Consider the following 9,506-nt stretch of genomic DNA (forward strand, 5'->3'; position numbering starts at 1 on the left):
GCAGTGCCGCCCCAGCCTTGCCAGGCCCGCGACCCCGCCCTGAAGGGAGGGGACTCCAGCGGGCACACCAGGAGCCTCCACCACCACTAGCCTAGGCGTCCCTGAGGGACCCTGGGGGAGAAGGGGCCGGCCGACTCTAGACTCCAGGCCCAGAACCCCCGCCTTGGCTTGGGAGTAGGGGCGGCTGAGGGAGGGGGCCTGTGGCTGGGAGGAACAGTGAAGTGACCAGGTGGGAGTCTAATGACCAGCAGTGGGGTGCCCAGGGCATTTATTTGCCCACATGCCCTGAACTGACACCCCAAGTGTAGGTGGGTGACAGTGAGGTGTCTCCAGAAGGCCCTGACTTCCCAGGGTTCCTGGTCAGTCAGTGATGTAGGGCAGCTCGCTGGGAGACAGCCTTGGGCAGAAAGGGCTGTGGGAGTTGCGGAGGGGCTGGCTGAGGGAGTGCCCAGACACCATGGGGCTTGCTCTGGGGGCACCCGAGGGAGCAAGGGGTGCCAGTACCCAGAGTGCCCTGTACCCTCCTGCCCACACAGAGACCACCTGAGGGTGCCAGACAGGCCCCTGGGACAGAGGAGGCTGGGCAGGGAGGTGTGACCGGCAGAGGAACTGGCACTGAGGGGAGCGGCCAGCAGGAGGGGCTGGAGGCCCAGTGGTTGGGAAGGTGCTCTGGCCGGTTCTGAGAACCCTTGGTCCCAAGCCAAGAGAATCAGTGCCTAGTTCCTTTCTCCCCCACCGAGACAACTGGCCGTGGCCCTGCCTGTCATTTGATGTCATCCCTGACTGGGGTCACATGGTCAGTGCCAGGTCCTAGGTGGCAACCCCCACTTCGGGGAGTTCTGAGTGCAGCTCCCTCCTATCCTCTGTTATTACGCCCGTCCACCTTTCCTGCCCTCCACCCCCTACTCTGGCCCTGGCGGGCCCTGGTTGGTATTTCCGGGAGGTCTGCCGGAGGGGCTCCACCCCGGGGGCATCCTGGGAGCAGGTCCCCGTCCCCTGCGGAGCGGCCTGGGCCCCGAGGTGCAGCGATTGCAGCAATAGCAGCAGGGGGGCTGCAGGCAGGGCTTCCTCTGTCCCCAGACCGCTGAGTCAGTGCGGCGCACAGCGCCCCTGGCAGTTCGTTTAAACGCCGAAAACATGCCCGACAGAAACGATCAGGTGACACCCAGGGCTCGCCTCTGGCTCCCAAGCACCCTGCTCCTTCACCAACTTCGGGTTCCGAAAGCCGGGGGCCACCGTGCTGGGGCTTCCCGGGAGGCATCGGAGGAGAGGCCGCCGGAGCGCAGCCTCGGGGGCAGCAGAGGAGGCTGGGGGTGTGCGGGCCGAGGGCCGAGGGCGGAGCGGGGCTGGAGGCTTGGGTTTCGATTGGAGCCGCGGGTCCAGGTGGACTTTCTCAGCCCGGGAAAAGGAAACCGAAAGCGGGCTGGGTCACGTGACGCCCGGCCGCGCGTGTATATCAGCGGGCGCCGGGCTCGGCTCGCAGTTCCGCGCGGACCCAGCGGCCCTCCCCGCGGGCATGGAGTGCCCGTCTTGCCACCACGTCTCCAAAGACGAGGCGCCCAAATTCTGCAGCGAGTGTGGAGTCAGGCTTCCTGCGGTGCCCCCGCCAGGTGAGGCCTCGGGGCAGGCTGGGCCGGGGGACCCCTGGAGGGGCGGCCGGCCACCAGCCTCTCCACGACGATGCCCGTGGCTGGGCGGCAGAGGGGACAAGCGCAGCGGGTCAGGTTGGGGAGGGCGCGGCTTCTGGTTGATTGCAGTCTCATTTCTCAGAGCGGACCGTGAGGAGCCTGTGCCCGTGGGGGACAGCGAGGGGCTGGGCTGGGCTGGGCTGGCTGAGGCGCTGCTGAGCAAAGGAGGCCCCTGGCTGTGGGGTCTGAGGGGTCACGGGGGGGCGGGGGGGAAGGGGCTCCATAGTAGCATGTCATGGGATGCGGGGTAGGGCTCCTAATGGGCTCAGTCTGGTTCAGCCCTGAACCCAGATACATTAAATCAGAACAGAAACTTCAACCTGACCCCGGGCCATCCTGCTGTAGACGCAGAATCTATAAGAATCACCTGGGGTCCTGGGCAGCTGCAGACGGATTCAGTCCATCTGAGGTGGAAAGGCACGTTCCCATAGGGGCTAGACGGGCAGAACCCATTCATCAGGGGCCCTGGTGTGTAGGTGACCGTGAGGGGTCCCTGCAGCCCAGTGGGTGGGCCCCCTGGGGGGACGGGTGGCGTGGTGGTCTCGGGCTCTTCACCTGCTTGGCATCCTGGACCTCAGGGGCTCGCTTCCCACCTTAGGGTCCTTCCTTCCTTCTCTGGGGGGACTTGGTCCTCCCCTAGCTGGGTCACACCCACACCTATCTCTCCTCCTGGGCCACTCCCCTTAGCGCCTGCCTGATCCCCTCCCCCCCCAGCTCCCGGTCCCCCCCCTCCCTGCAAACAGCAACAGGACATGCAGCTGGGCCCACAGCCTCAATCTCCTCGGTGCCCACTCCCTTCCAGCTCCCACAGAACTGACCCAGGACTGACCCCTGCTGCCCACCGCCCTCTGGGCCCCTGAAGAGGCTCCTAGGGGCCTCCCTGCCTTCACCCGGTCCTGCCACTCATATAGCACCGGGGTGTTGTTTGAAAGGAAAACCATGCCTCCTCCTTCCAAGAGTCCCCCACCCCCTCTTTACCCTGAGCAAGAGCTGGGGGTTCTTACAAGCCCCTCCCAGACTGCTCCCCAGTCCCAGTTGCCCTCACCCCTCTACTGCCACAGACCCTTTGCCCACTTAGCTTTCCACCTGGAACAAGGACCCTGGGGCGGCCAGCACTCTGCAGTAAGTGGGGAAGGTCAGCAGTTCGAACTCAGTAGCTGTTCAGAAGGAAGAAGATGTGGCTGTTAGATCTCTCTGGAGCTAGATTTATACCTCGGTCCTTGGCTCCGCGCGAGAAAGAATTCACGCCGAAGCCTCGGTCCTTGGCTCCGCGCGAGAAAGAATTCACGCCGAAGCCTGGTTCGTGATCAAAGTGGGTTTTATGAAAGTTAGAAGAAGTTTCAGGTTTACACGGCACCCAAGGGGCTCCTCCCGGACACACGGCCTAGCTGGAAGCGGCTCTGCGTCCCGCAACGCGTGCCAAAGCTCTCTGCGCCTGAGTTCTCCCTCCTCCGTTTAGGTCCTTCTCCTCCGTTCTAAGTTCTCCTCCCGTCTCTGTTCTCGTCCTTGTTCTCCGATCCCCTCCCCTCCGGGCTTCTGCCTTTTCAAGGATTCCACAGGGAGGCGTGGTGGAAGACCCCTGGTCGACCCCATTGGCTGAATTGAATTTACCTGGCTAGGTGATCCAATTCAAGTTCACGCCCACCCCTGCCTACCGGCGGGAACCCTGAACATGTGCGCTGTGCCACTCCTTTGTTCCCCTAGCTTGGCCCTCTGGGCACGCGTTAATGGGCATCCCCCAGTCCTATGCTGGCCTACCTAACATGGCCATCTGATTCTGTAAAGGTGGCAGCCTTGGGAATCCTAGGGGGCAGTTCTATGAGATCCTTGTGAGCCAGAATCGCCTGGACTTTCCCCCTCTCTGCCCTCTCTCAGGCTCACCCTGACCACTCTGAAAATCAGGGCCAGCCCCTCCCCCGGTGCCCACTGCTCATCTGGCTCCTAGCAGGGGCCTTCAGCAGCGGGAGTCATAGGGCTCTCTCCACCGCGGCACCCAAGTTCCTTGCACAATGCCTGCCACAGGGTACAACAACCCTAACCAGGCCAAACTCGCTGCTGTTGGGGTGCTCCCAGCTCCGAGCGACTCCTTAGGACCCACTAGGACTGTCCCTGTGAGTTCCCGGGAGCAGACAGCCCAGGCTTCCTCCCGGGGTTTCAGTGGGAACTGCTGACCTGGTGTGAACAGCCTGCGGGGGCACCGCTCTGCCCAGGGAGAGTGCCGGCCGCCGCCCGATCTCTCAGAGAGAGGAGAGGAGAGACCGGCCTTACCAGAGCTCCATGCTCACCAGCCCTTGGGGACCCTCAGGTGCCGGGCTAGGGGCGGGGGAGACAGCCCCGTTTCTCTGGTGTCTGCTGCCTTATGGATGAAGTGTACCCTGGGGGCACTGTTCTCTCTAGGAAGTGTGGGTCTCCATTCCCACCTACGGGAGATGAGCGGGGCTTTGGGGAGTGGTCAGGCATGGGGGTCAGCTCGGCCCTGAGCCCCGCTCTCCCGGGTCCCCCGGACACAGAGTCGCTCTCTCTGGCTGTGCTGTCCTCACAGTCCGGTCACTGGCGTGGCTGAGCGCTCAGTGTCCCCCTGGCCCTGCCCCCTTCTCCGAGGGCAAGGTTTGCCGGCTCTCCCGCTGGCCCGTGACCCTTTCCTTTTGCAGAAATGGAAACTGAAACCAAGCTGTGGGGCTGCTGCCGGATGAAGGCATTTCCTCCTCCAGTCCGTAGGCCACAGGCCATGGTGCTGGGGCGGCTCAGGAGTTATGCCTTGAGCACTTAAAATTAGTAATTTTTTTAAAAACATTTTATTAGGGGCTCATAAAACTGTTATCGCAATCCATACACACATCAATTGTGTAAGCGCATTTGTACATCATTCTCAAAACATTTTCTCTCCACTTAAACCCCCGACATTAGGTCCTCATTTTTCCCCTCCCTCCCCGCTCCCCCCTCCCTCATGAGCCCCTGATAGTTTATAAATTGGTATTTTGTCATAGGCTGATCCTCGAGTATATGCGGCATCCTCTCTGCCCTTGGCTCACTGTTTGTCTGTCCCAGCCCCTCCCACATGCGTGCTGGCCGGCTTGCTGGCTCAGTGTGTGGCAGGTGCCTGTCAGCCAGCTGCTGAGAGAAGGCCTGGTGGCCGCACCGTGTGTGTCAGAGGGCTGGGCTCCACAGGCTGGTCCTGGCAGATCGCCAGTCTTGGGATGGATTCAAAGTCCCAAACGCACAAGGTGTAGCGGGACTCTTCCAGCGTGGCTTGCAGGCGCGTGTGCCGTCTGCGCTCAGTGCGCCCCCTGCTTCACCCTCATACCTGCTACCATCCTAGAGTGATCTGTGCTGGGCTGCACATCTGTGCGTGAGCCCAGCCCAAATCAAACAGTGCCATCCGGCTGGTTCTGACTCACCCTGAGCCTCAGAAGGTTTCCTGGGCTGTGGGCCTTTGCCAGAGCAGACGGCCTCATGTGTCTCTCTTGGGCCCATAGGTGGGCTTGAACCGCTAACCTGCCAGTTAGCCCCCCGGGACTTACCTGCCAGCAGCGCACATGAAGGGGGTGTAAAGTGTTCAAATCACTGGCCGTGCCTGGCCACTGTCCCCACCATGCCAGGGTCTGTTTGGAAGGGCCTGCAGGGCAGGGTGTCCCCCCCATGCGAGCCCTTTGCTAGTGCTCTGCCACCTGGTACTTAGGGCTGGCCTTGCCATCACTTAGGTCACTTAGCAGTCTGCTTCCCACCACACACCCCTACACGCTGCCCTGCCCCAACACCCATTCCCCTGCTGTTCCCGCTTTTCCTGGGCCCAGGCCTCCTGGCCAGGGGGGCGGGGCCTGCCTGCACCTTCTCTGGATGCTCCTGCAGGGCTCTCTCCCTGCCATGCCCTCGAGAGGTGGGTGCCCCCAGTCGTGGCCTCTCGCAGGTTCCCCATCAGCCACGGCAGCAGGCGGCTGGGACCTCTTCAGAAGGCCTCTGCCTTCAAATTGCCTGCTGCTCGTCTTTGGGAGGAGTCTGGTGGTGCTGTGGGCTATGTGCTGGGCGGCTAATCACAAGGCTGTGAGATCGAACCCCGCAGCAGCTCCGATGAGGACAGTGAGGCTGTCTGCTCCATAAAGATTCACCCCAGGAGCCCTATCCGGGGCCTCTCAGGTGGAATCAGTCCAAAGGCAGTGTGTTTGGTTTGGTTTGGTGTGGAATGCCGGCGTGCTTGCTGATCTTGCTGACGGTAACCTCACACCCAAGCTGCTCAGTGCTCGGCAGAAGCACCTCGTGGGGCTTCAGGTGCCGTGTGCTCAGGGCTCTCACTATATCTCTGCACCCACCAGAACTGTCCTTCACCTGCCGGTGGAGGCACAGTGGGGCCCCAGCCTCAAATGTCAGGTCTGTGGGTACCCTAAGAGGTGGAGGGGGTAGATACCTCCAAAATCCTGAGGCCCATCCATCCTCGGTGAAGGGTGGGGTTGGGAGATACGGGGTTCTGAATAGATTAAACTGATCAGGTCTCACCCTCCAGCTGGAGTGGAGACCCTGGGCTGCCGTGCCCTGCATTCTTGTGGGTGGGTAGGTGGACGTCTTAATCCTGAATCCTGTTCATGAGCTTCCCTCGGCACCTGTTTCCTGAGCACTTTGTATATCCTTCTCAGGGGGCCCAGAGGGAGAAAGCAGCTGGAATTGACCAGATTGGGGGGAGCTGTAAGTGCCTGGGGCTAGGGTGCACCCTGGGGACCCCTCCCCCTTGGAAGAAGGCCTTGAAGACCAGGCCTAAAAAGACAACAGCTCATGCCAGCCCCAGGGACAGGCTTGGGAGAGGCTTCTAACGCAGACCCTGACGAACGCAGGGCCCTGGAGGGCTTTCCTCAGCCGAGGGGTGGCGGTCTGTTTTCGTAAAGGGGGTTGCTGCCCATCCATGACCATGAGTTAAGGTCCAGAGGGGCTGCTGGGTCAAGTGGACATGTAGAGTGACCACTGAGGGGTATCTAGACAGCTGCTCTAGGCAGCAGTGGATTGGTGACTAGCCTGGGGGTGGATGAGTGTGGCAACTCTCGAAGCCCTGAGCCACTGCCAGGGATGCTGGCATTGGGGTGCAGACACTGAGGGAGACAGCCTTGCTGGCAGGGGTAGGGGGTGAAGAGTTCACTTTTGGAGCCTCGGTTCCCCTCCCTCACTCGGGGCTGGACTCCAGGCTGGGAGGTCTCTCAGTTCACCTCTTGTGTCCTGGGGCCCCCAGGCCACTGTGCTCTCTGCAGGAAGGAGGTCACCCACTGAGAATGGACTTCCCCTTGATCCTGAGACCTGACCTTCCCTTGTCCACTCAGGTCCTGAGGTACACAGCGCTGAGCTGCTGCCTGCTCCGGACGGGGAAATGGAGTGTGGGCAGGAGCTGAAGGAAGGTGGTGGCTCGTTCTTGTCCCTGGGGCCAGCCGACCAGCCCGAGGACCCAGACCAGTCCTGTACAGATGTGTCCTGGGCCACCCAGCAGGTGAGTGGATGGGGAGCGTGGGGAAGCCAAGGCTGCCTCCCTCTGCTGGGCAGTGGATTCCTGGTGCCATTTCATCAGCAGCTGAGCAGGGTTGGCCCTGTCCACCTGGACTGCCCCATGTCCCCAGTGTTCCTCCAGGACAGCCGCAGCTTGCCGATGCTACCCCTCTGCACAGGTGTATCAAGGCCCCTCGTCCGGTGCTGCCTCGTGGGGAGCTGGCTGTTTTGTGGGTCTCTCCGCTTTGGTGGTGGTGCCTGAGGGGCCCACCACTGCAGACACAGGCCACACTGGGAAGTGTTGCAGCTGCAGACACAGCATGTGGGGGAGTGTTGCAGCTGCAGGCCTGGGACATGCGGGCTGTGGCCACAGATACTTCATCCCTGGGGACTGAGAGGTCCTCTTCTGCTCCCTGGGATCTCAGACGACCCCTTGCCCTCCTCAGCCCAGCAGAATGTCTGGGACAATGAGGGGGAGGGAGCCCCCGGTGAGATTCCCGGGGGCGGTTCCGGGACGTTTCTGGGGAGAGGGGTGGAAACCGTGGTGGTGAGGAGCCCTCTGTGTTGTTAAGACCCAGGTGGTTGACTGTGGCCCCTGGACTTCTTGCCCGACACTGAGCTGGGTGTTGCCCTCTGGCCTGTGTGGGCTGCTTGTGCCTGGCCCACAGCCACTCTTCTGGAGGGTGCTTTGCTGTCCATGACCGGAGACGCAGAGGAACGAGAAGCACACGGAATGAATCTGTAAAAAAGCAGAGGGCTGCAGCTCGCTCAGGCATATAGCAAGGAACTGAGCTGTGTCCTATTTATTCGTGTTCAAGTGTAGGAACACGTGACTGGCTACATTGACTCAAATTGTTTTTAAGTCTAAAAAATGACTTTCTCAAAACTACATTAGCTCAGAAACTGTAAAGATACAATCTATAAAGCAAAGAACAGGACCAAACAAGCTCTAGGAACCACACACACACAGGAGGGTTTGCATTTCCTTGAGAACCAACATGCTCCGACTGCAGAACACGCTGACCCAAATGTGCATCTTTCAAGCCTTGATTTGTATCCAAGTTCTAGCCATAGTCCGGCTGCATTTCCCCCTTTTTTATAGCATCCAGATGCAGGGAAAACTCAGCGGCAGCATTTCCCCTTCTATGGTTCTTTGTTTGTCGAGGATTTTTCTGCAGACTACATAAAAGACAAACAGACACAAGTGATAAGCAAAAGCAGCCCTGCAAATGAGCCAGATATAGCTTTTAGAGGGGATTGGTGATCAGCATCCCGTATAAGATACTGTAGTTGCAAACTATCCTGTGATAGATTGTGGTAATTCAATAGATGTCTTTGAACATGATCCCAAGGCAACAGAGTGTCATTATAAATCACAGGAGTAACACATATGGACGTATGATTCCAATCACATTGTAATGTAATTTGTTGCTTAATACTATTAATCTGGCCTCCCAGGATAACCGTTTGAGATAAATCATGAATTTGCTGATCAAGATGTTATCGGTGGACCACAAAAGCTCAGAATTTTCATGCCAATCATCTACGATCGTAGCGGCTTGTACAGACTGATGCAAAGCTAATCCTGCAGTAGTAGCAGTAACTGCAATAATTCCCAGGATTGTAGCTATTAAGATCCCCCCAAATCACTTTGATCTTCTCAAAAGTCATTTAGCCAATTTGTCAATTAAAGCTAAAGTAGGAGAACTTTGCTATTGTTGAGACAGTTGAGTAGGCATCCATATTCTGACTCTAGCCCTCAAACTATATATGCTTTCACTACTATGATGAAGAGAAATAGAAGAATTGAAACAAGTAAAAAAAGAACAATGATTACAATTAATTTCTCCAGAGGAGTGATTCCAATGGACAGATCCTTTCATGAAAAGATATGCACACAAGCTTGGACATACCGGGCTGTAGTAACTGTGAAGGACAAGGTGTAATTTCCTGTGTGGTTAGTACTGTTGCCAATCCATCCTCTACTAGGGGACACGGCAGCGCCTATTTTCCATAAGTGAGTTTGAATGGGTTTTCCTATCATATGAGGGCTGGGAGGAGAAACTCCTCCTCCAGGCCAAAAAAGAGGCTCTGATGCCTGCGTGTCAGTGGTGTGGTGATGCGAATGCCATTGAAGGTCAGCTGCACTAGATTTGACACCGGAAGGGCTCCGATCAGTGACAAGTGCTTGGGAATTATTAACCAACACTCGGGCCTGTTCTCTGCAAGTGCTCCAATGGACCCAATCAGACAAGTGCACATAGGTTGGCGATCGACATGGGGGCAACGGAGGGACAGAAACATTTCCTGTTATATTTAAATTGGAAAACCCTTGAGCACTTAAAATTAGTAATTTTT

General features: G+C 58.5%; 1 protein-coding gene across 1 annotated transcript in view; it reads left to right on the forward strand.

Annotated features, from left to right (window-relative positions):
• The first annotated feature begins 1,516 nt into the window (after positions 1-1,516).
• The window catches only part of RNF213 (ring finger protein 213), a 118,356-nt gene continuing 110,366 nt past the window's right edge, over positions 1,517-9,506 (forward strand). Inside the window, exons 1-2 of the mRNA XM_045299779.1 lie at positions 1,517-1,610; positions 6,989-7,152. Coding sequence (XP_045155714.1) covers positions 1,517-1,610; positions 6,989-7,152 — 258 coding nt within the window. The remainder of the gene's footprint in view (positions 1,611-6,988; positions 7,153-9,506) is intronic.

Source organism: Echinops telfairi, unplaced genomic scaffold (assembly GCF_000313985.2).
Source record: "Echinops telfairi isolate 266 unplaced genomic scaffold, ASM31398v2 ScPeMD7_7458;HRSCAF=8496, whole genome shotgun sequence".
Taxonomy (NCBI): domain Eukaryota; kingdom Metazoa; phylum Chordata; class Mammalia; order Afrosoricida; family Tenrecidae; genus Echinops; species Echinops telfairi.